This window comes from Choloepus didactylus, chromosome 11 (genome assembly GCF_015220235.1).
Source record: "Choloepus didactylus isolate mChoDid1 chromosome 11, mChoDid1.pri, whole genome shotgun sequence".
NCBI lineage: Eukaryota > Metazoa > Chordata > Mammalia > Pilosa > Megalonychidae > Choloepus > Choloepus didactylus.
This window is the reverse complement of record NC_051317.1, coordinates 22,407,023-22,434,440: the sequence shown is the minus strand read 5'-3', so window position 1 is coordinate 22,434,440 and position 27,418 is coordinate 22,407,023. Positions and strand designations below refer to the sequence as shown.

At 37.5% G+C, this 27,418-nt stretch overlaps 1 protein-coding gene across 2 annotated transcripts; it reads left to right on the top strand.

Annotated features, from left to right (window-relative positions):
• Positions 1–5,655: 5,655 nt before the first annotated feature.
• TRIM58 (tripartite motif containing 58) lies at positions 5,656–22,148 on the top strand. Of its 2 annotated transcripts, XM_037799487.1 has the most exons (7): positions 5,656–5,886; positions 6,022–6,155; positions 8,549–8,644; positions 10,937–11,167; positions 13,011–13,033; positions 13,136–13,236; positions 18,380–22,148. In XM_037799487.1, the coding sequence occupies exons 1-7, from the start codon at positions 5,733–5,735 to the stop codon at positions 18,967–18,969; spliced, it is 1,329 nt and encodes a 442-aa protein (XP_037655415.1). In that variant the 5' UTR covers positions 5,656–5,732; the 3' UTR covers positions 18,970–22,148. The 2 variants fall into 2 exon arrangements, with proteins under 2 accessions (XP_037655415.1, XP_037655414.1); XM_037799486.1 differs by having other exon boundaries at positions 5,656–6,155.
• The last annotated feature ends 5,270 nt before the right edge of the window (positions 22,149–27,418 follow it).

Below are 27,418 nucleotides of genomic sequence, written 5' to 3'. Positions count from 1 at the left end.
AACTTTAATATCACACATAAGCCTTATGACAGGACTCAAACCTCCCATGAAGATATATAGAGAGAGGCTTGCATAACTCACCATGGTCACACAAGTACTACATCAGAGCAGTGGAGTTTGAATTCACATTTGTTTTACCATCAAATTCATTATCTTTCACCATCATACACTTCTTTAAAGCCATTCATGGGAATTGCAGATGCCATCTTAGTGGAATCAAGCTCAAACAGCACCAAAGGAAGTTGGGAATTGCTAATTATTTGAATGATGCAAGATTTCTGATTCTGCCTAGTTGCTTCAGGAATTAACAAGAGACAAATGACCTAGAGACCTAACACTTGCATTGAAGAGAAACCATACCACAAAAGTGGGGCTGTTAGATTAGAGAGATGGAACTGGTTAGGAAAGCCTCCTGGGAGTGTGCATGAGAAAAACTTTCAGGATAGAGCATCTTGAATGCTTTAAGGGGTCTTGAGGGTCATTGATTCCATACCACTCCCTTTTGTAGGAATGCCTCTCCCCAGTAAATTTATCTAAGAAGAGTTGCTTTTCAGATCAATTTTACTATCTTTTGAAATGCCCAGCTCTGGCTGTATTACCTCCTTTACTTATAAACCTTGAAATTTTGTCCATTTTTTTGTAAAGAGGTCAAACTTACTTTTTTTTTTCTTTTTGTTTGTTGTGCTTCATGCAATTTCCACTATTGGGAAACCTCCTTCATTAAATACTATCATGAATTCCTTCCTGATTTGCTCCCCACCCCACTCTGCCACTAATAAATACCATAAATATTCCCCTTTTCTTCTTTGAAATCATATAGAAAGAAGAAAAAAATCCTTTATTATAACATCAATCTTTTTTTCTTCATGTGATATATTGGTGTATTTGTAGAAATCCCTTGAACTCATGGATATTCTTAACATGGGTCTCTTAAATTAAGTACTAAGTGCAAATATACTATTTTTTTTAACAAATTGATTTAAGTAATAGTGCCATCTCAAACACTGAATCCCATAGTAGGCCAATTCTTATGGCTATTTGAAACTCTATATACCTGGATAAATGCTATGCCTTTTACCTAGAATAGAGATAGAATGGGGGTTCAGCTGTCTCTGCAAATTCATCATAGGAACTTCTGAGGCCTTGTCTGGAGGAGTGGCTGAGAGGCCTAGTGAGTCTGTTTTTACGTTTATCAGATGGAATCATGTGAAGTTTGACTTTGGCCTTAAAAAACTGACAGAAAACCCCACAACTCTGCAGTCCTATTTCCCCCCCAGACACCTGGAGAGTCTCTGAGGATAGATAAAGCCTCTAATTCACAGTGACCCACAGGACTTCAATGCCAGCAATCACTTGGAAACAGAATAGGGCCTGGATATTATATCCCATGATAATAATTGTTGAAAATCATCGCTAGTACTCATTGTCTGTGAATAAAATCATCATCCTTCTGCATTGTATGCACAAAAGGATCATCATCTAGTATTTCCAATTCGCCACTGAAGTTGCAGCCACATCAAACTACAGGAAGTTCCAAAGCATACCACCCTCTTTGTCCTGTCCTGGGCTTTGCACAAGCTGTTTGTTCTGACTGGGTTCCATTAGAATTACAGAGGTAGGGCTGGCAATTCCAGACCTCTTATGAATACTGTATTCAAATAGTATTTCCTTTATGAACCTTCTTAGATCTTTCCTTCCCCATGTTCATATGTGCTGTCACCCTTTGGCTGTTTCCATTGTACTTGTGTGCGTATCTGGTAATGTTTGTCCCCTGCTTTTCAGGATTTTTTTCATGTGCCAGTTCTTCCCCACAGCTAGACTGTGAGCTCTAGGCTCTTCCTTTTATTTATATCTGTAGCTTGAGCTCTCAAATGGTGCCTGGCTTCTAAAAGTATCTATTGAATGATGGCATAGTCAAAAATGTCATTGAACACTAGACCTAGAACTGTAATAATGGATTTGTTATTATTAGCTACATTTGCTGGAGTCTCAAACTTTTCACGTCTACAATACAGATAGTGTTTACACCATCAACTTCAGAAAGTGATTGTAAATCTCAAATAAGACATTGCATTTACTAATTTATTCCAGAAGCTGTAATGAGTGCAGGCTCAAAGTGAAGGGGATGTGAGATAAAAATATTGACAGAATGAATTCTTGTCCTTGAATAGATCAAATTATGAAAGAAATATGTCTTGATATAAACCATTCTTTAAATATAACATTATATATATATATATACCTTTTTTAACATACACAGATACTGATTAGAGTTCATATGTGTGGGCAGCAGGACAAGGGTCAGCATTTTTTCTAACCAATCTCTTATAGCCCCTTGGTTCTCCTTCACAATTAACAAGAAATTTTCTCTACTTTAACCTTTCTCTTGGAATATCTTCCACCTATGCACACTGCATTATAAATGCAGATGTGGGGTTAGATGCAGAAGCTTTTTACCCAGCTACAGAAAGATAAGGGTGAATCCACAGGGACCATTAAACAACCTTAGCCCAGTGAATCTATCAACATTGTCTCTGGAAAAAAAGAGGAAAAAGAAAAAAGGAAAAAAAATGAAGTTTGCTGAAATGAAAACAGAGGTCCCCAAAACCACAAGCAAGCAGCAAAATGGAAAATGCTGAGTCAGTGGCTGTTGAACTTGAGGTTAGTTCTGACTTTTTTTTTTTTCATTCTTTTGGAGTTTTTTTGTGTGTGTGTCTGTATGTGGTGGGGGGGGGGGGTTGTTTTGGCAGAGTGGGCTGAGCTGTAGGCTGAAAAGATTGTGAATCCCTGAAACTGAGGGAAGGGGTGTGGCCACAGAGATCTCATTGCCTCTGAGAGAAGAGTTCAGGGCAGGAAAGAAAAAGTTTATGTCCTGAAGAATCAGTTTCAGCAACTCAAAGATGCAATGCCAAAGAAGTTAGAGAATGAGAGCAGGAAGGAATGGACAGATGATGGAGGATTCTGGAGTTCAATGACTTGATATTATGTCAGAGAAGGCAAGATATAAAGGGAAATATTAAATAAATTAAGGGAACATTAGAGAAGGGGGTGGGGCTAGCTAAAAGATTTGAAAGTATGTAACCTATAAATGAGTTAAATGACATCAGGGTAAAAATTAAAATAAAGGGGACATCAAATGTGGTTATATCAGGATAAATAGTTTTATTTATCCCAGAAGAAAGACCATGAAAAAATATAAATTTAAGTTGGGCCATCCCTATGCAACTAGAAAGACTCTGGAGACGGATTCACTTTTCAATTTGTAAATACAATGAAATTTAGTTTTAATAAAGTCCACTTCTTATCTGCATGGATATGCCATAGGGAAATTTGTTTTTCTAAGAATAATGGTATAAACCTCATGCCTAGTCTACAAGTTCCTGAGACAAAAAAGAACTCAGCCACTCCAGAGCCAATGAGGAAAGAAGCGCCTTCTGAAGCCAGCACTCCCACTTCAATGACCCCTTCAGAATAAGCCTGTGTGGCCTTTCCCTAGCCAACCAGGCACTAGGACATCTGGATTCAAGTCATCTGTGTCAGCAAGTCACCCATAAATTTGAATAAATATACTGCTCTATTGTGTCTTAAGTTAAATATCTGTAAAATAGAAAAAAAAAATGTTCTAACATCTGTCAGAATCATGGAGAGATAAAGCAACATCATGTTAAACAGGAAAATACAGATCCCATAATTGACGTAATTGAAAATGGTCATCTTTAAGTTCTCTCCTCTGTCAGCCTCATATGATAAACTGTTCTGATTCCACTCATTCATTTATTACCATATTTATTCATCTATTATTTATTGATTGCTTTTATGTGCCAGGTAATTTTCAAGGTACTGGGGATACCTCATTGAGCAAAATAGTCAAAATATCCTGTCCTAATGAAGCCTATATTCTTTTACTACCCTTCTCTCCTTTTGCTATTTCTTCCCTTTTCTTTAAATTTATTCACTACAAGCCAGGACCTATATTAAGTGTGCAACATCTACTAGCTTATTCTCCTCTCAGCAGCTCTATAGGAATGGTACAAACACTGTCCTCATTGTGTTTTAGAAGAAGTGAGGCACAGAAGGGTGACATTGTCTAAAACCTCATAGCCAGCAAGTAGTACAGCCTTCAGTCTGTGGCCAGGTTCTGCCTTCCAACTGTTAAGCTCACTGCCTTTTGCTCTCTTCATGGCTTTGATGCTTTGCTTCTACCTGTCCATGTGTGTTCTCAAAGAATCTATCCATTTTAATTATTTGCCAAGCCTTTACACCTTGCCCACTGCCAAAGCTCTACCCCAAATCCTCCTCCTTAGAATAAGGACCCACAAACCTCACATGAACCTCTGGACCTGAGTCATGGGGCCCCACCCCTCATGGCCAACTTATCTGCTCACAGTCATCTGGCTCTTCATGCCAGCCTACCGGGCCTTCTCTGAGTGTCTGGGTGCATCCTGCTCCCTCCTGCCTCAGTCCACACTGCACTCTGTGCCCTCTGGCTTCACAGCCCTGCCAAGGACTCCCTTCCTGCTTGCCAGCTATATTCATTCTTCAGATGACAGATCAAAGACTCCCAAGAGCCTGTCCCTAACCCTGCAGGCTAATGCAGAGTCCTCTTTTATAGTCTGGCAGTATTGGTGAGTTTCATTTTTCCCGGTTATTAATTTGTAATTATATATTTGCCCAATGACATGGATCCTATGGCTTCTGGAGAGATAGGGCCATATCCCCTTTGCTCCCCATTTTGCCCTCAGTACTGGGAAAATTGTCTGAGACTCTGTGGGCACCACCAAACCTGTGCTGAGTGAAGAATTCAAGGATTAAATGAATTGCTGCAGGCATGTCCCACCATCAATTTCAAACTCATTACTATTGAAATTACATTTTACTCAGATGACACTCCCTTGGACTTGACCGCTTTCTGGATGAGCACATCATACTCATCCTGATTCAGTCTGCCCTGTGGCGATGACATCTTCTCTGTCAAATTAGCTTCTTCCTTCTATGTTGGTCTCAGCCTCTCCCATTCTACAGGTGCAGCAAAGATAGGCTTCTGCTTGAATTATTCCTTCTAAGAAATGTCTTGATCTATAGCTTTGTCACCTTCAAAATCTACTTTGGAACAAACATAACACAAGTGTATTTGTTTTAGGATCTTTGCTTAACTGGACCAAATATTTATTTACATGTACTGAAATATTCCTGGGGCAAAATCTTATTATAATATACACATGCATTCTGGCATTTCCCCTTCCTGTATTATCTCATTTCTTTATGATGAGGTAATTAATTGAAGATGAAAAAATGACATTTTGGATAAAAGATTACAAAAATTGATTTTGAGTAAAGGGAAGGGAAGGTGCAGGGATTGTTCAATAAATAATGGAAAGAAAGGGATCAGAAATTCTCCAAAGTTATTGACAATGAGAAATAGGAGATTATAGGCTCCATTAAGGTTCAATATAAGGGATTCCAATTAGAATTAATCACTTTCCTCTACTGTGAGGGCTATTAGAACGTTCATTTTATATTTGTGGTTGAGGATGCTTGAAATTTAACTTTTCACCGGGAGGGGCTTATTTGGACTCTTGAAGCTGAGCCAGTGCACAAAACCCATCCTGTGCCTGCTTCTCCTGAAACTGTGGGTTCCTCCCCTTCTGAGCCAGACCACAAGAGGAGATAGCGGGGGCAGCCAGGGAAAGGCAGCGCTGCTATCTGCGGGACCAGGCGAGACTTGGCAGGCCATGGCCTCAGGGCCGCCTGGGGAGCGGCTGAGGGAAGAGGCCAGGTGCCCCGTGTGCCTGGATTTCCTGCAGGACCCAGTCAGTATTGACTGCGGTCACAGTTTCTGCCTCAGATGCATATCCCAGTTCTGCGAGAAGACCGACAGCGCCCAGGGCGGCGTCTACGCCTGCCCCCAGTGCCGTGGCCGCTTCCGTCCAGCGGGCTTCCGGCCCAACAGGCAGCTGGCCAGCCTGGTGGACAGCGTGCGGCAGCTGGCTCTGGGCGCGGGACCTGCGGGGACGCGCCTCTGCGTGCTGCATGGCGAGGAGCTGAGCCGCTTCTGCGAGGAGGACCAGGTGGTGCTGTGCTGGGTCTGTGATACCACCCCTGAGCACCGGAGCCACCGCACCGTTTCCCTGCAGGAGGCCGCCAGGGACTACCAGGTGAGAGCCGCCGCGCCCTGCGCTTCAGGCACGCAGAGAGGTTTCATTCAGGATCTGGACATACTGCTTTGACAGAGGACCAGGCAGAGCCAGAGATATTAAGCAACTTGCCCAAAGATACAGAAATGATAGCACCCAGCACCCCTGAATGACCCCTGACTCCTGTTCCCTTCCTACCTCCCCATCTCCTGACAACTCACATTCAGGTTGGGACCGTCTTACTTTTGGTCCTGGTGTTCCCTCTTTGGGTTCTCTGCTCAGGCTCAAATTCCGTCCATTCTTTGGGACTGCTTAACTCTCCCAAGATGCTTTGCCTGACCATTTAATTTCATGCTGGTCTTGCATCCCTGATGTCAATGGCATGGCTTCCACAGCTTGAAATCTGCTGAGTGAGACTGTTTTGTCTAAATGGTTCTTATTTATAGTGCATCTTTATTTATAATGCATCTTATTTATTTCATCTTTATATTCATTCCTACAGGTCTCACTATTTGCCTAGTGTTTATAGGTACGTTAATGTTAATACTGTCACCCAAACAACCCTCTGCTTTAGGCATTGGTTAAAGATTGCTGAAATAAACACTAGCACCTGGGTGAGCACACAAGTCTGACCATCGTCAAAGCCTACACATGTATGTGTTCCCTGAAGCAGGAATGGAGTTGAAAAGCACACATTCCATTCTTTATTCAACAAATATTTAGAGGGGTTATGATTTGAAAATACTCAAAAAAGAGCATGGCAGATTAAATCTATCATCCTTGTATTTATTGCACTTAGATGAGTATTTCGTCCCCAAAAGTGGCATCAGTGACATTCTGTGTAGGGTTCTACCTAGTGGTGCCCTTCAGAAGTTCTTGGAAGTATTCTGAACACATTTAAATTTCCAACATGCAAAACAGCTATCAGCATAAAGGAGGTCAAACTCGTCTTTGATGTACTGGCATGTTTTACCTAAGTTTTACCTCATCGTAATAAACTACAAATATTAGCTTGTTATTGCTATTTGTTTTAAGTCAGTGTTTGGGAAATTTTTTTCCCTCAATTCCCTCTAGGCCTACTTGGAAATACCTCTCATTAAATTTCTTCTCAAGTTCCTTGTCAGCTATCTATTTCAGGTGTTAGCTACTTTCTAGCTAGACGTTTGCAGAAGATTCCTGCCTTATTTTTAATCCAGAAGCTATCATATAGAATGTAGATATTGTAATACTTCAAAGAACTTCTCTACATTTTCAGTATTCATTCAATACCAAATAAGTATTGTCTACACTCTTTAGTCTGCACATCAAGAATTTCCAGGGCCCTGTGCTACATTTCTCAACTCTTGTCTTAACCTACCATGGCAACAAAATTAGCCTAATCACTGTTGCACCCAAATATGACATGCATTTTTCATCTCCTGTTTTGGCTCGCATTTTGTTTACTTCTGTCAGAGGGTGCTTTGCTCTATCAAGTGTCAATGTGCTTTATTTCTTCCAAACACAAAAACAAATGACACTTTCTCCATCTTGCCAAATCCTTCCATGAATTCTATTATTTTATGTGCAGCATTATGTATAGTGCTAATTCCATTCTCCTTTTAAAAGCAATTTGCATAAGGTACTTTTGAATGACTTTGGAAATGGAGTTGTTTTCTAGTGAAAATGGGTGATGTGTATATCTTTGTGGATGTCTCCTGTAAGTAAAATAAGTTTTTACCTCCAGCAGGGGTTCTAGAGTTGAAAAGAGATTTAGTTTTTATTGTATTATTTCTTAACCCTTTGAAAGTTTTCACTATGTATTGTGTTTATTTTTCATTTATGCTAACTTACAAAGTTTCTCTAGCCCAAAATAATAATTTTAATATAATTATAAGTATTTAACAATAATGATAATACTAACAAATAATACTTCTGATTATGAATAAATATTTTGACAAATTGAAATATAAAGAGACATATAAGATCATCCCTCTTCAATCTAGCACCAAGAGGGATTTCATCTATTGTATATTTTTAATGATCTCTACCTAACTTTTTACATTCATTATAAGTGCTTCTTCCCCAAAACTGGTGTCAAATTACTCAAAAATATATTTATTTTAATAACAACCATATAGTTATTTTAATAACACAGAATTTCATGCCATCAAATATACTTCAACACCAAATTATTTTTATCTTTTTGATTAATTGCACTTTTAACATTTTAAATAATGCTTCAGTGACCATCTTTAATTAAATTTTTGGTTGTGTGCTGGTATTATCCTCTTAAACTATATTTATGTTAATGGTCAAACATTTTGTTGTGCTTTTTGGGAATTGTTTTAGTGGATTTTGTATTTCCTGAAGTATCTGTGACATTAGGTAACTGAATGAGGGCATCTTGAAAGATTTCAGCTTATCTTCTGATACAGGTAAAGCTCCAAGTTGCCCTGGGAGTTGTGAGGAAAGAGATGGAGGACACTTTGACTCAGGAAACCAATGTGGGGAAAAAGACTGTCATTTGGAAGGTAAGGAGATACTGGGTCTTTAAGAAGTTTACTCATCCCACTCACCTGCCACCTTCCCCACTCTTCCAACACTCTTGAGCTATACCTGCTGAAGAAAAAAATATCTTGGTACCATCCTGGATCATCCCCATTTCCTCAAATTATATTGTGTATCTGGTTCTTCTTTTTACATTTCTTGCTACCATCATAATCCAAATGATAAATAAATACCTTTACTGGTCTTGATCTTACTTTAAAATTCACTGCTATATACTTAGCATGTAGAACAGAGCCTCATACTGTCACTACCATTTAAAAAAATATTTGTTGGATGAATGAAATAATGAATATTTCACAACATTATGACAGATGATATACAGCTAATATTGACCACCTACACAGAGAAAGATAATCTGAATTTTCAGCCTCTTTTCCTGGCAGCATGCCCTTAGATACATATTTCCTCTTTTCTACAACTTCAATTCCTTTTCCCCCACCCACCATTTTCATTTATGTATATGTGGTTACAATCAAGTATACATGGTTCTCAACCATGCAGATTTTTTTTGCCTTTATTCAAAATTTTTTTAGAGAGAATTAACTTTCCAATCGGAATTTTTTTTCACTCAGCCATTAATAAATGGCCATGATGAGCAATAAACCATCAAGAACAAGACATAGATTCTTCCTGTGATAGCTGAGAGCCTGAGGGAAGAACCAAATCATTACACTAACAATCATTTAAATTTAGTTGTAATAAGCACTTAAAAGGAAAAGTACAATGCACTGTTGGACTATGGAACAAGGCATTCGTATCTTCATATGGAGAATCAGGGAAGATCAGGCTGGGTTTTCCAAGATCTGGGGGTTCCACAATTTTAAAATCTCTTCTAATTATTCTAAAGTAGAGAGATGAGGTTGAGATCCCTGTTCTAAGTCAAATAAACTTGCATGATCTTTACCATCAAGAATGTATTCTTGTGACCCAAATGTAACAAGCACCAGTCTTGATAGCAATGAACTTTAAATTCTAATAAAACCCTCCTCCTTTCTGTATGTGTAGATATAATAATAGTGCTCAAAAGAATGTTGTCAAGGAGAGATGAATTACAACCAAACCATGCTTCTCATCCCCGATGTAATCCCACTCTTTTCCAATGGCTGAGTGTACACCCTACTCCTCAACAACCCAATCTCTAATATGGGGGAGAATTGGCCATATTTACCTGAGTTGTATCATTCAAAAATCAGAATAAGGAATTTTGAGTTTGCCAATTTGAAAAGAAGTCCAGGAATATATGAATTTAGTAGTTTAAAGTATGGACATAAGAAGATGGTAATAGAAAATTGAAGGAAGGAATTGAGTTCCTTGGGGTTTAAGAGGAACCATCAGTAGAGTTAAAAAGAATCTATAGCTTAAGTCCTTTAATCAAATGAAGACATTATAGTGTTTAGTAATATGAATATGAAAGGGAATATGAAATTTAGAGAAACTGTGGGAGGATAATTTGCCTCTTGTACTCAGTTTGAAGCTATTTTCCTATGTATACCTATCTCAAGAAAATACAATTTAGATGTCATAATCCTGCATGAATGTATGTTACTTAGATCTATTGATAAATTATAGATGTGAGATTCAGGCTAGAAATCAGGATTAATTTCCTGAAGTTAACAGCAATAAGTGGGCTGAAGACTGGTTAGTTCTTTTTAGACTTAGGCAGAGAGGCTTTGCCTGTAGTTTCATGATTACCATGTTTTAATGGAAAGTTCATGTCTTCTAATCTCCAGATCTTTTCTTACTCATGTTACAAATCTGGGTCTTTCTAATCTAATCTCTCTTTTATAATTTGTATGTTTCCACATAGTTTTCATTCTAGTGACTATTCTAATAATAAATAGTAATATTTATTGTATGACTACTTTGTGCTCATCACTATACTCAACAGTTTACTCAATATTTAGCTTTAATTCTCTTATCCTTCTTTTCTATATTTCACATATAGAACTAAAGCTTGAATGTTTAAGTGTCTTGCTCCCGAGAGTATGGCAGAATGAGAACAAAAATCCAGCAGTCTTTCTCAAATTCTGTGTTGGAAAAGTCTACTAGACCACATCTCTTATGAATGGTCTCTTATTTCTGCTTGTTGTTAGAATGCACCAATCAATCCACAGAGTTATGGAGCAATGGAGACTCCAGCCATTGACTCCTCCTGTAGACCATCCAATACATGAAGCTGGGAGTCCAAACTGTGCTTTTATTCATTGTCATACAGGCTTCATTCACTGATGATTTGACTTGCTTTGACACTCTAGGAAAAAGTGGAAATGTGGAGGCAGCGCTTCAAGTCAGAATTTGAGAAACATCGTCGCTTTCTGACCCAGGAGGAGCAACTTCAGCTGAGGCGGCTAGAGGAGGAAGAACGAATGACCCTGCAGAGACTGCAGGAGAGCAAGAACAGGTTGGTTCAGCAAAGCAAGGCCCTGAAGGAACTGGCTGAGGAGTTGGAGGAGAGGTGTCAGCGCCCTGCGCTTGGTCTGCTGGAGGTGAGACCAGTGTTAGAAGATGGACCACTTATGCATTTACTTTCTTTTGAAAACGGCTATCCTATAATTTTCTTGGACAGCACCTTAATCTTAAATCTCAGCATCAGAATCAGAAGGGAATCACACACTTCATTTTAAAGACAAAGAGTTTAACTATTTTAGTTAATTAAAATCTATTTGTGATTTACATAATATTAAGGAGATAGAAAAAGACTTCTTAAACCTGTACAATCTGTCAATGATGATATCGCTGTTTTCCAGTGATGGACGTTCTGAAGTATTCCTTGCTAACCTATTTTGGAGCGAATAGCCAAAAGCTTGACTGATGTTTTAAACTGTCTAGCTTGAAATTTTCATGTTAAAATTTAAGGTAAATGATTGTTTCCTAGCCCATATTGCATGCCTATAGCAGCCACATGGGGAGGAGTTAACATGGGCTCCCTTCAGCTGGTTCAGTCTATTTGGGATGATAAAACAGACATAAATATAACAGGGAGAAGGGTATATGTGTTCTTAATCCTCCCATGAAGACATTAAGCCCAAGTGATTGGGGAAAGCCATAGGTGTTGACGCATATGCGTTATGTATCCATTCATCTGGCACATTTTTTTCTATCTCATCCCCAAATATTCATTTGGTGAATTCTGAACAATTCATATTCTCATGTCACAATTGACCCACAAATTTCACTTTGTTAGACATAGATCCAGATATATAAGTGCCTGTATTTAATTGTAAGTACTATGAATGAATGGCACCTGATGCACAGTGAGAGATTACCAAATAATGAATTTAAAAAGAATTTTTATTTTATTCATCTCTTTCTGTATTCAAAATATCTATATATACTAAATATGCTTTTAGTCATAGTAGTAATATTGCTATGTCCACTTCTTAATGAGCAAAATAAGAGTCAGAAAGCAATTAATTTCCTAAATATCAGACAGTGAATGAGCACAGAAACTTAGCTATTTTTCAATAATAACATTCATCAGCTTATCATATCTCAAATAATGACTTATTTAAATAAGCATTTATTAGCACCAATTGCATGTTCAAAATAAATCTTGGGGAGAATATGTTCTAAAAAATATGTTTACATTTATGTTTTCATTTCCTTTTCTTCTCCCATACAAATGAGCTACATTTTACCCCTGTTGCCAACTACTTCCATAAAAATTAAGGCTAATTAGTTCCCTGCTTTTATGTTTTATCAGAATTTATTTGACTGATGGCCTTTTGGAAAATATACTACAAATGACTTATTTAATAATGTGCTTTGAGATAAAACATTACTAGGTATGACTTTCTTTTTGATCCATTATGTACACTACTCACATATGAGCCCATAGCTATGGTGTGTTGGTTCAAATAATTAGGAATTTGGGGTTCTCTTACAGAGATATTAGAGGTAACAGTTTATGAATATAACTTTCACTGTTCTTCAAATAAAGTATTATGAATACTTAGAATCTATTTTTGCCCTAATTCCATCTGCATTAGGTACAGAATGTCACTCTATTAAAATATCCAAGTATCAGAATTATCAATTTAGAAAATATATTAAATTGACCGATGATTTAAGAATTAACCTAAATTTGGTGCAATCTATTCTACTAGAAAAGGACTGATTTAATTATTTCGAATTGATGAGAAAATTAAATGACAGTTTATCCTTGGTTTTAACAAAAAACAGAAGTCATTGTTTTCCATAATTTTGTCTTAATAGTTAAGAATTCCCATAATTTCTAGAGATATTTTAATATTCAGTGTCCCAATCTTACCGGAAAAAGCAATTCAAAGGTTTAATTGATAAATGCTTGTGTTTTCCTTTCACTTTCAGGGCGTGAGAGGAGTCTTGAACAGGTATGTTTACTTTTCAAATCAGCCAGGGACTGAGGAGATCATGGATAACCCTAGACATCACAAGTGACACTGAGATGCGTTGGTTCTGTGTTCTTTTCACAGAAGTAATAATGTCACACGATTGGAACCTGAGACCATCCCCATGGAGCTGAGGACAAGGTGTTGTGTCCCTGGGATGAAGGAAATGTTAAGGAAGTTCCAAGGTACATTGTGAAACTATCTTGCATGGGGCATGGCTGTTATTGCAGTTGGTTAGTTTAGCAGTCAGGTTGCAGTAACAAACAGATCCCAATGGCTTAGTGACTAAATCAGCAAAGGTTTACTTCGAGGTGTTATCTGTTTATTACTGGATTTGGGGAGGCTTCTACTTCACATCCTCTCACTCTGAGGCCCTCACACTGCAACCCTGGCTGATATAGGCTCTACTTCTGTGGACTTGTGTACTGCCTTTTAGAGGCATTCATGCTGAAGTGGTGCACATCTCTTCCCTAAGGATTCCAGTTGCCAAACTCAACCACATGGCCATGCAAAACTATGAAGTGGAATGGCATTGTGTGTTCAGAAAGCTGAGCAAAGGGATATATGTGAACAGTCCTAAAGAATATCATAGTCACTGACACCTATTTAGTTACAGCAACGAACTTGAAAGTGTATTTCATCTCTTACCAGCCATGATATTAGGAAGAGTAGTAACAACAAATCTTCAGTGTTTATAAATATGGGGAAATATGATTCTTTGGAAAACTAAATAAACCATTTTTGAAAACACATGCCAAAAAAGTCATCAATGTGAAAGCATTAAAAAATATCAATTAACAAGGGGTTCATTTTTCTTTCAACTGTCAATTTGATGAGTTGCTTGAATTAACCAGTACCTAAAGCCAAGAATATTTAATTATTCTGATTTGGGAATAACTGTAGTATTGTAAACTAATTGGTTCAGCTTGATTATAGTGTTCTTTTAAACAGTAGAGACTCAGTATTTTAAAATTTCATTCCTTAATCCTATTCATGCCAAGAAATGAAAACAGATGTTAACTTAATAGGTGTTATCTTCCTTACATGGGGACTATTTTGTCCTATAATGAGAAAACCCATCGTTCTGGTTTGCTAAAGCTGCTGGAATGCAAGATGCCAGAAATGGATTGACTTTTATAAGGAGGTTACAGATTTACAGTTCTCAGGCCTTAAACATGTCCAAACTAAGGCATCAACAAGAGGAGGATACCTTCACTGAAGCAAAGCTGATGGCATCTGGGGTTCCTCTGCCACATGGGAAGGCACATGGTAACATCTGCTGGTCCTTTTCTTCCAGGTTCCAGTTTCAAAACGATTTTCTCCAAAATGTCTCTGGGCATTTTCTGCCTAAACTCTTTTCTATATGTCTCTGACTTTTCTCCTCTCATAGAGGATGCCATTACTAATTAAGACCCACCTTGGATGGGCAGGGTCTCATCTCCATGCACATAGTCTAAGCCAAAGGTCCCACCTTTGAGGGTCACATCTCCATGGAAACAACCTAATCAAAAGGTCCCACCCACAATAGGTCTGCCCCAACAAGATTGGATCAAAGAACATAGACTTTTATGGGATGCATAACACATTCAAACTAGCACACCATCTTAGCATTAATGTTCAATTATTCAGCCCAAGTTCTGATGAATAGATACTAACTGAATAACTTGATGCATGTTATTAAAATATTCAGTTTCAGTGTCTTCATATTTTATGTTGTTCTTTATCATATTATATAAATAATTAATTGATTCAACAAATAATTGACCATTTTACACTATCCACTCTTCTGTGCCCTGGGATATATCACTGAACCAAAAAAAAATTGCACTAATCCACAGCTTCATGTTACAATTTTAATTAAATTGAGTAAAGTACATAAAATGTTAGAAGATCATACAAAATACCAAAGGTGGGGGAGGAGAATGAGTAGGGTAAGTCTTACCATAAGTCCTTAGGTGAGGCATCTAACTTTAAATTGTATGATAAGGGAAGACCTCATACAGTACAGGATAAGCCAGCAAATATCTCATCTTATCTGGAGGAGAAAATTCCATTTGGTGGAAACCAGTGCCAAGGGCTGAGTTAGAAGCATGCTGGGTGTGTTTCTGGAATTGTGAGGGGAAGCCACTGCAAGCATGATGCTTTATCTCTGAGTGAAATAGGAAATCACTGAAATGTTACAAATGGAGGAATGACAAGATTGGACTTATGTTTTAAAGGTATTGTTCTGTATGCATGTATATAAATGACAGAGGACTAAGGATTGAAGTGGGAAAAGCAGCTAGAACCTTTGTAGTAATTCACTGAGAGATGATTATGGATTGGACTAAGGTGGCAGATTATGGATTGGACTAAGGGGGCTATGAGAAAGGGATAGTATCAATATACTTTGAAGGTAGTGCTGAGAGGATTTGCTGCTGTATTAGTTATGAAGTGTGTCATGGGTTGAATTGGGCATCTGAAAAATATATTTATCAGTCAGTGTTTTCCTGGGAAACAGAACCAAGAGGGTTGTGTGTGTGTGTGTTGACACACCACTCACACACACACACACACAAACTTACATATGTATATGACATTCTCTGCCTCAGTTGCTACTTGGTGTTCTCCCCTCTCTCTGTGTCCCAATTCCCTCTTCTTATAAAGACACCAGGCATGTTGGAGTATGGGCCCACCCTAACCTAGTTTGGCTTTATCTTTATTAATAACATCTTTATAGATCCTATTTCCAAGTATTCATGGGAACGAGGGTTTTGGACTTGAATATATCTGTTGTGGATTGAATTGTGTCCCTCAAAAAGATATATTGAAGTCTTAACCACCAAAATCTCAGAATGTGACCTTATTTGGAAATAGGGTCATTACAGATGGAATTAGGCAAGTTAAAATGAGGTCATTCTAGAGTAGGGTGGACTGTGATCCAATATGACTAGTTTCCTTAAAAGGAGGAAGATCTGTACACTGACAGAGAGAAAGAAGAATACCATGTGATGAATGATACAGAGAATGTCATGGATTTTTGGCAAGCCACCACTAGAAGCCAGGAAAGAGGCATGGAATAGATTCTTCCTACAGACTTCAAACAAAGTGTATCCCTGATGTTTCTTTGACTTTGGACTTCCATTTTCCAGAACTGAGAGACAATAAATGTCTGTTGTTTAATCCATCTGGTTTGTGGTACTTTGTTACAGCAGCCTTAAAAAACTAGGACAATGCATCAGAGAAAGAAAAAAGTCATGAATTACTCCATGGTTTTGATCTCAAGGACTGGGGGAAGTTGAAGGTGAGGCAGAAGGAGGGAAGCTGGGTTTTAGAAATGTTAATGTTGTGATGAATGTTAAACATCCAATTATCAATGGTGGGTAAGCAGGATTTATGAATACAGTTTCAGGAAAGGTCTAGGCTATAGATAGGCCTTTGGAACCAGGGAGCATATGTATAGAATTTAATTAAACCAGTGAGCCAACACAGAAACAAATAGGGAGTGAGCTGAGAAAAAGAGAAGAGGCCCATTTCCTGAGATAATTGATTTCTCCAATGTTAGTGATAGAGGAGAAGAGGAGAAAACAGCAAAGGAGATCAAAGGGTGATAATTAAAATGGGAAGGAAGGCATGGATGACTCTTGTCCTTAGAAAAGAGAAGGAAGGTTTTCCAGGACAACAGGATTCTCAACAGTTTCAGGTGTTGCAGAAAAGTCATTTAAGATCAACTCTGATAACTGACCCTTCATCATTGTGGAGATCATGGTAATAACGACACAAGCAGTTTTGATTAGGGATATGATTCTGTTAAGCAGTTGAGTTTAAGAAAGAATGAGAAGGGAGAGGGATAGGAGACAGACCTTATCAAAAGCCATTTCAAGGACTTTACCTGTAAAGGGAGTAGAGAAATGTGCTGGAGTAGGAATAGTATGTAAAGACAAGTATGTTAAATAGGCACAATTTCATGGAAAGCTATGTTTCTAATCCCTGCTATTTATTACTTCAAGAAATTGGGAAAATCACACAAGCTTTTTGACTCTGAGTCACATCATCTATAATATACATATAATAAGTTGTGTAACCAACTCAGGGTTGGGTATCAATAAAAGATTACCAGTTGTGGTTTAGGGACAAGTCAGAATAGTTGTAATGGTAGTAGCAATAGGAAGTAGGAGGAGTAATTATAGTAGTAGTAGTCAAAGTAGCATATGTGATTATGATATTAAAAACAAAATTTTATTAGTGGAATTTATTATTTTTGAATGCTTATAATCAGCAGACAACACTAAATATTTTGCATCCCTCCTTATTTAGAGAAGGCATTTCAGATGTAAATGTATTTATTTATTATATGTGCATCAATCTTGCTGAGACTTCATGGTGTCTGTATTAGTTTTCTATTGCTCTGTAACAAATCACCAAAAATTTACTTACTCAAAACTTCACCCATTTATTAGCTAATCTGCAGGTCAGAAGTATAGGCAGTCTTAGATGGGCTCTCTGCTTAGGCTCTCACAAGGCAGAAATTAAGGTGTTGGCCAGACTGGGCTCTTTTCTGAAAGTTGTAAGGAAGAATCGACCCCCAGTATCATCAGGTTGTTGGCAGAATGCAGGTCCTTTCAGTTGTAGGGCAGAGATCCCTGTTTCCTTGCTGACTGTCAGTTGGGGCCACTCAGAACTCCCTTGAGGTCACTTGCACTCTTCATCCCATGCCCCCAGCATCTTCAAGGTTAGCAATGGCACATGGAATACGAATCTCTCTGAATTTCCCTTCTTCTGTCAGCCAGAGAAAAATTTTTGAATTTAATGGGCTTCCATGATTAGATTAGACCCACCCAGATGATCTTCCTTCTGTCATATAATGTAACAAAATTATGGGAATAACACCAGGCTGTGGAGGTTATTGGGGCCATCTTAGAATTCTGCCAACCACAGTAGCATATCTTTGAAAGTAGTGGATTTTATATTAATGATATTTTCCTGTAAGTTTTGAGGAAAAAGAAAACCTGCATAAATTTTAAATGCAGAAGATCCCCCCAAATGCACACAAGTTCTTTGGATGTAGATGAAAGGAATGTAAATGGTTGTTCTATAGATGAAAGGAATGTAAATGGTTGTTCTATTAGGGTGTAATAAGTTCTGGATGATGGTAAATGCAGGGATAACAGGGGAATACACCAGAAGGTAATAAAGAATATGCTGAGGGACCTATGAGGTAAAATCATTATTTTGCTTTCTTTAGGAGTTATTAGAGAGAGATGAATGAGAAGCTATTGTCATAGCTTGTTGAGTTTCTACTGTTTTTTTTTCTGTACTTTCATGTATCCCACAAAATTCTTTCCACAGTTGATGTAAAGCTGGATCCTGCCACAGCTCATCCCAGCCTCCTCTTGACTGCTGACCTGCACAGTGTGCAGGATGGAGAAGTATGGAGGGATGTCCCCAGCAACCCTGAGCGCTTTGACACATGGCCCTGTATCCTAGGTTTGCAGAACTTCTCATCAGGGAGGCATTACTGGGAGGTCTTGGTGGGAGAAAGAGCAGAGTGGGGATTAGGCGTCTGTCAAGACACAGCGCCAAGAAAGGGGGAAAGCACACCATCTCCCGAGAATGGAGTCTGGGCATTGTGGCTACTGAAAGGGAATGAGTACATGGTTCTTACCTCGCCATCTGTTCCAGTCCTCCAGCTGGAAAGACCTCGCTGCATTGGGATTTTCTTGGACTATGAAGCTGGTGAAATTTCCTTTTACAACTTAACGCATGGGTCTTATATCTACACATTCAACCAACTATTCTCTGGTGTTCTCCGACCTTATTTTTTCATCTGTGACACGACTCCTATTACCCTGCCATCTATGATGGAAGCAGAGTCAGAGAATTGGGCATCCAGGGATCAAGTTGATCCTACTTCTAATTTTAGCGACATTTATTCCTAAACCTCTGTTCCCAAGATACACCCCATGCCAAGGAATGGCTTCTGGAGTAGAGGAGGGTACAAATATGCTAAGCCTCAAAAGATGCCCCCATTTAGGTTAGTACTTTATTGTTTATATGAAAATATCCCCATAGGGAAAAGAGAAACTATAAATATGTGTCCTTGGAGGTGCATTGTGGAGTATAATAATTTTAGAAATGGAACAATTTCATCAAATTCTATTTCCAGACAGCTCCACAAATTTTCTTGATGGGTCTTTCTTCACATTGATGGATCCTGTATTAACAAACATTTTTATACGTCCATTGTAATTTCTCATTCCTTTCAATACCCTTTCACCCCAAGTCTTCCATATACATTAAGAATTAGAAATGGCAATTCTTGAATTGGCTCAGAACAGTTGAGTATTTATGTTGGTTCCAATTCTCCCCTCTGTCCATTACATTGTTTCAGCATCAGATTCATAATTCTGTTTGTTCTCTTTCTTTTTTCACCTTCTCCTCCTCCTCCTCTTTCTCTTCCTCCTTCCTTCTCCTTCTTCCTTCTGTCTCCCTTGCTCTCTCCCTCCTTCTTTCCTTTTCCTTACTTTTTTATGCTTTTTGAACCTTCCATTTTCTTCTGTGTTAATATATTCAGAACTTGTCCTTTGTACATTTCATTTTACTATCACTATATTTAATTACTTTTAAATCCTCTATATTCTGGGAATGATTTTGTGGATTATGGAATTCATTCTTCTGAATCTAATATCACTGATTCCCAAAACTTAACTCTCTGTGACTGTAATTTTTGCCTTTATATTTGATGCATTTTTTAATCTTAGAAATTTCACAAAATTTTGATTCAATATACCTGAGTTCTTTTGACCAAACAATTTACTATAAGAGAGAACTCAAACAAATAAAATCTCTTTCAGTCTCAGCTACTTGTTACAGTTCCTATATGTGAAATAATGATACTGGTCTCACAGGGCTGTCAAAATATTTAGGTCATAATTGATATGATTGATTTAAGTTCAATTTCACTATTTAAACATAGTTTAAAGATGATGATGGTGATGACAATAATAAAATGATGATAATACTGGACTTAATTTTAAACTCTATTCTGTTGCTTCCCAACAAAATTTTAAAGTCATTGAAGGCTAACTTTGCTGTCATCTTTCTCCATATCTATGCACAATAAATAATTGAGGATTCCAACTCCCCTAAATGCTTGACAAATATTAATTACTGGAAGTATTAGTTGACCATCCTGATAATAATTTATCAGAAAGCTTTATTCCTCCTCTTTAACTTGAACTTTAGTTCAAATTTTTTTTGTTTTTGTTTTTGTTTTTCCATTCCAGGGAGCCTTGCTTGATTGGCATCCTTCATTTTCCTTCCAACTATATTAAGATAAGTTTTTTTTCCTAGGTATTTTAACTGTCTGATCATGAGCAAACAATTCACCTCTCTCTTAGTTTTGCCATTTGCAAACAGTAGTTTAATAATGTATTTGTATATTCCTCCTGGGAAGAGGTTCATGCACTGGATCTCAGCTCATACCTCTCCATCAACAGGGTTAAAATTGGGGTTGGTAACTTAGTATGAAATAAGGCTTTTGTGGAAGGCCACCCTAGAGTCATGACAGAGAATATCAGAGAAGAGCCTTAGAGCAATAGCGTCCCTTCTCCATGGAATCAAGAATGAAGAAAGCATACTGGGTCTGAAAGCACACCTCCTAGGGGGCTCTATTCCATTCACCAGAAACAAGAGAGACTTCCAGGCAGGAAGGAGATATATCTCCTACTCTTTACCTGGGGTGAACAGGGATTTCTCCCTACCACTAAACTGACAGCCTCTTCTCCATTATCCTCCTTGAATCCTGTAATCTCATTATGCATTTTAACATAGTTTATGTCAGTCACTAATATCTTCCTTTATCCCTTGCACTCTAAGCTTCACAAAACTTTCTGCATGTTCTGTTATGACCCCTTCTCTCTCTCTTCCCAACTCCAAAAAGTCCTCCACTCTTCCCTCTGGAATTCTTATTCATTATCAGCAAAATCTTCTAAATCCACACCTATTTCCTGACTTGTCCTTTACCTTTATCCTTTAACCTTTCTCTGTGATTCCAGACTTACATATTCAACTGTACCCTTGACATCAAAGTAGATATTTTAAATTCCATATACAAAAAACTTAACCTTAAATCTATCTCCATTTCCCTCCCCTGCAAAAACTGTCTTACACTTTTCCATCTCAGTGGATGACAACTCCGTATTTTCAATTACTGATGCCAAAAATTGTGGTTCACTCTTCTCTTTATTTTGCCAGTCCACGTCAATTCCACCAGTAAATCTTGTTGGCTCTACCTTCACATACATCCAGAGTTTAGCCATTCCTAACCATTCAGCCTCCTCTTCCTCTGGATTATTAATTGTTTTCCCAGCAGTCCTCCTGGCTCTCCTCTTGCACCTCCCCATCCATTCTCAACTTAAGTTCTATGGATTCTTTTAACACGTAAGTCAGTTATGCTACTTACCTGGGCCACATCCTGCAGTGACTTCTCACTCAACTTAGAGTTAAAACCAATATGTTCACAATGAACTCTAATACCTTATAGGATCTGGCTCCCAGTTCCTTTTTTGATTCTCTCTTTGCCTCCATTAGCTTTTCTTTCCATTCTACTCCCACCACCTTGGCTTTCTGGCTGGGTCTACACCTTCCCAGGTACCTCCAACACAGCTTCTCAGTGAGGACTACTCATTTCATATGGCAACCCACTCTCCCCCAGAGCCCATCCTCCCAATGCCTTCACTGAGCTCAATGGTGGTTCTTATTTTCTGTAGAGTACTTATCAATGTCCAATATATTATTACCGAATTTTCTTTTTTGTTAGGTTGTGTTTTGTTTTGTTTTGTTTTTGTTTTTGTTTTTGCCTTTTCTTGTTACAATATAAGCACCATGAGTGCAGGGATATTTGTCTATTTGTTCACTGACATGTCACAAGTTGCCTAAAACAATGTTTTGTGCATGGTTTTCACTCAATGTCTACGTGTTAAATGATTAAATGATTGACTATCTGGAGGGCAGAATGAAATAAAGAACCTGAAAATGTTTTGTGAATTGTAAATATTACAATGTTGTTGTTAGTGTTGTTATTTATAATTGGGAAGCACTGACTAATAAAGTTTACTGCGATGTTCTAAATGAGTAAAATCAATTTTTATGCATAGAGAAAATTTTTAATAGAAGACCTAGTTTGAGAAGATAATGGATTCCACTGACACAATAATTTGGCATGCCCATGTGTAGTCCTATTGTGCCTCTATATTCTGAATTTCCAGTAACACCACAGTGACACTCTTGAATTATGCATTGGCTTTTACTCCATATGCCAGGTTTCAAAACATTATACTCTGATGCAATGTTCTTGATCTTGGATCTGCTCTTTCCTGTTACTTGTCCCATTCCTGTGCACTCCTGTCTTGGATGCCCCCAGTCTTTTATTTTACATTGGACTTTTTTCAGTCCAAATCATTCTGATCATTTTTCCTCCTTTGGACATATCCTTAAGTCAATTGCCAATCAAGTTCCCTTCTTTCTATAAAGGATAATTAAAAAACCAAGTCCCAGCTTTAGACTCAAGGTTTTCCTGAACTATAACTTTCCGCAACTATGTTTACACTTTAGCAGAAGACTGGAAGATTTATTCAAACAACTAATAGGATGAGTTCCCACACCCTTTTCCCCAAAATCAGGTGACTGATTTGTTAAGTGAATCAACTAAATACACTAATTATTGTGGTTATGTTGGGAATGCCCCGACTGAAGGAAAGTTGGAGGAGAGTGATATGTGGGACTAATCGGGAATGAGAAGAAATCATCTTATTAGCAGGCAGAAGGAACTGAGCAAATTTAGACTGGTGATTTGATTCCTAGGGTCCCAATGGGAAGAAAAATTAGGAACACTGGGATTTATTAAAGCCATCTTCTCTCTGAGCACTAACTCCTCTATGCACACGTTATGTGTGCTTCTCAGGCCCTTGGTGGATCTGCTTTTCTAATATACAGAGAGAGAAGGACGGAGGTGACTTGAATGAATGTAGAATACATATTCTACAAATATGAGTGTGCACCTGTATGGAATACTCTCTTCACTCTCTGAATCTATGATCATATCTACCCAAAGTTACCAGAATAACAATTTTGATAATTTTTTGGTCAAATGACTCACATTAATTATTCTGATTTTTCTTTGACAAGAGCATAAAGAGCATGTTTGCATAAGCACTATCTAATTGATCAAGGGATTTGCATTAAATGCTCAATATCCTGTTAGCTTTTAAAGCTAAAGTATAAATGCATGCATGCTGACACTCTCCTTTCCCAAAGAAATAAAATAGTTCACCCTGTTGGCTCAAATACTTAACAATAAAATGTTCTATTAATTGATGCCCCTATGAAATACTTCCATTATCTAAAACTATGGGTTCTTTCCATTTCAAACAAATTATTAGCCAAAAAATTCAGATTACTTTTGCCCTATTTTCAATAGGTCTCCAGGGGAAAAAAATAAAAACATGATCCTGTTCCATTTGGATAGGACTAATTATGCCTCAACAGTTTTGCAGCCACCTAACTATGCTTAGGAATGGCCCAACGATATTGGTATCCTTAGAACTACATACAGATATTACCTACATGAAGTAATAAATCCACTTTATATCAGGGGACAAATTCTTATGGTCCTCATTTTCTGTATTAACCCTATGAGATTTTGTAGAGTTTGAAGGGAAGCAAAATTTCATCCCTTAGGGCATATGCTAATGATCTCATTGGTTCAGAAATTCCCCCAAGGCCTATGGCTGTAGATGAAGCCAAATCACCATCAGTGTCCCTCCCCAATATTTCCTCAGGAGAGCTGCATCCATTCTGTTATCACCATAAATCCTTCTGCAGAAACATTGTGTTCTGCTGAATTTATGGGTGAATAGGCCAAGCTCAGAAGAGGCACCTCTATTCCCTACCATATCTGGAGCTGCACCTGGCTAGAGCTGCACCTGGCTGGTGCACCTGTATACACCCAGGAGGAGAGAAGACATCCATTAGCAGACTGTGGTCCTCTCACTAGATCTTGACCTTCTTCCTCCTGACTTTTACTGGTACCTAGAAGCAGACAAGCGAAAATGGTGAGTAAACTTCAGGATATAGGGGTTCAACTCCAAGGTCTGCACTTCTCAGTTTGTTAAATAGAAAAGCCATATAGAGTGAATCAAAGGAATATACAAATAGGAAATTAGAAACATTCTCTTTGTTCTTGGAAAGTTTATAGTTGATGACAGACACACCAAGATACACATGTATACACAAACGTATCATACTCATGTTATTTAATCATATCAAAAGAACACCTTTCTCAATGTAAAATGATATCTAAGAGTTGAAATATAAAAGTGCTGAGAAGACCATATTAGGAAACACAATATAAATAATACTCATATATTTTTATGTTGGGATTGGAGTTTGTTAAAAAATAAACAGCTAAGAGTTGTTAGGCAGAAGTGATTTGAACTAGATCTAAATAGCTAAGAGAAAGCTGTGGCATTCTAAATGGACAATGATAAGACATCATTGGAATTAAAGCAACAATAAGCTGTTTTATTTTCTGAAGTAGAGAAGCTGTATTAAGAATGAAGAGGGATAAGTTTAAAAGCTGCAATGGATTGGAAAGATGTGAATGCTATGACAAATAACCTATATAACACAGTTGTTTGTCAGCAAATCCTGATAATTTATTTCTTTTTCATGTAATAAATCATTTTACATCAGCAACACCCAAATTAAACTTCTCTGCAGCAGTACACTGCAAATGGCTGAGGCTCCAAGAGTCCAGCAACTAGAGTAATTATACATTCTTGTAACAAAGCCCAATTGCAACCATATCTTATGTGCCTGGAACAGTGCTGAACCTTGCAAAAAGGTTTAAATTGAGAATGCTAAACTCATTCCTCCTAAAGGACTCAATAGAATGAAAAAGAAAAATAAGGAATGTCCATAATATGCTGAATGCCATAGTAGAGGGGCAGAAATGTCAATAAAAGTTCAGAGTACACCGACATTTTGGGAGAAATTTGAAGTACATATTTCTGAATCAATGAAAATCATGTTACAATTATTGGTAAAAAGAAGAGCATAAGGGTCATGGAGATGGGTAACGCCTATTACAAATTGCAGTTGTTACTGAGCTCATATTTTATGTTTGTGGAACAAATGGTAGGATTGTAACAAAGATGTTATTTTAAGAAATGTATTAGATAAAGGGTTTGAGAAGAGATAAGTTAGATGATTCATGCAGGTTTCTAATATATACTGAAAAACTTTTAGAGAATACAAAATGAGATCTGAGATACTTTTTTTTTTTTAAATTCAGCATTGAAAAGGGTATTATCACATTCATCGGATTGGGGGGTTTGGATAACCATCAGCTGGTGACAGGCAAAACTTGGACCTTCTCATACTCCTTCCTTGCTCTGAAATTGTTGCTCTCATTTCCTAAGTACTTGACAGTACAGACACATTTTAAGACTTACTATTTGCTAGTTTAAAGCTCTTTAAACTTCAAGACTAAAAAATGCTTTATACATAAACTAAAATCTCCCCCTTTTTGGAATTGAGAAAGGACATGTAATTGACTTGTGATTTGAAGTGGAACTTTGCCTTTTTGGATAAATTCATTCATGCTCTTTGATCAGGATCTACAGGGAGAATACATCGCACCTTGTGATCCACTGTAAACATGTACACACTCACAAATATGTGAGTTAAACAAATAGTTTACAAAATAGTTGCCCCCTTTATGCAGGGAAGGTGCTCTGCTATCTCCCACGCCATACAATATCATGTTTGAAAAATTGTGGGTCATTAGTGATTAGATTTATTTCCTGACCTTTTCACATGTCATTACTAACAGTATAAAGAGCCTGCTATAATGAGGGGAGAACTTAGGTTTTCCAGATAGTCATTTCATTCTGCATTTCCATTTTCCAGCTTTGAGTCATGAAGAAGAAATGTTTCCCCTAGATAAAGAGGTCTTGAACTGTCACATTACTGTAATTAGTTAACCAATTAATTACTCATTTGTGGAGCTCCTACACTGTGCTAAATACAACCCTGGCATAAAAGATAAAAATATGGATATTACTCAATGTCTCCTTTCCCAAGTAGAGGAACATCAGTGAGTAGGGACAAATTCACAAGAAATATAGTAAAATGCTATGTGTAAGAATAGATGCACAATTCAATTAAATATGAAGATATCAATAGTGGCTGTAGTGGTACTCATTCAATGCAAACTAGGGAGAGGAGTGTAAATACTGAAACATGATGCTGATAGGGAACCTACACAGAGGGTAAAACATTGATTATACTCCTTTCCAAGTTTGAATGTAGGGAGAAAATGGATATTTGTATCTTTGCAGAACCATTCAGAAAATGAATATCTATAGTCCATCGTGAGATACTCATTTCTTCCATGAACAGTGCTGTGTTCTAGCATATAAGGGCTTGTTGGCAGCCCCTTCCTGAGACATAGTGGCAAGGGAAGAAAATCACAGAAGCAACTTGGTTAAGAGCTGACAAGGTGTGACATTAGCATTCATTTTCTCTTTGAATTGTAGCAAATATTCAGTTGGGAAAACTAAGATCAGAAGGACATTTGAACTTAAGTTATCCTGACACCAGTCTCATGGGCTTTCACTGCATTTGGGCTCATTTTCAGCTCCTCATTCTCAAATTTCTCTTATTTCACAGGATACACTAATCAAGAGTGATGAATTGTGCAGCAGTTTGTTTTAAGACAATGGAACTATCATGATGATTGGTGATTAGTTGCCATCATTTTCCTTCCTCCTTTCCTGCATTTCTTTCTTCTATCCTTTCTTTTTCCTTATTTATTTACCTTTCTTTTTTTCTATTTATTTATTTATTTATTCATATCTAGAGGGATGGAGCAATGGTCACCAAAAAAAAGAAAAATGAATGACAGAGTCAAAGAACATTTTAATCAGTTTGGAGAAAACAGAAAATCATTCACAGAGAGAGTTCCTAAACATTATATGTGTGCGGGTGGGTGTGTTTAATGCTTCCTTTCAATTTTGAAACTAATGCATGGCTATTGATTATTATTTTGTAAATAAGGAGATTATAAAAATGAGTTTACCCTAATCCTCATGTCTCTCTCTTTCTCTCTAGAAGTGGGTCATTTTAACATTAAGTGTGTAATTCCAGATAGAACTCGTGATAAAAATGGAATCATACTGTATATATAATCTTACTAAATGCAATATTTTTCAGTATGATTGCTGAAATTAACATCGTATTTTGGATACAATTCAGGAAAAAATATGTACATGTACTTATTTATTAATTGCTTATTTCCAGTTAATAGAGGTGTCATTTTTAATA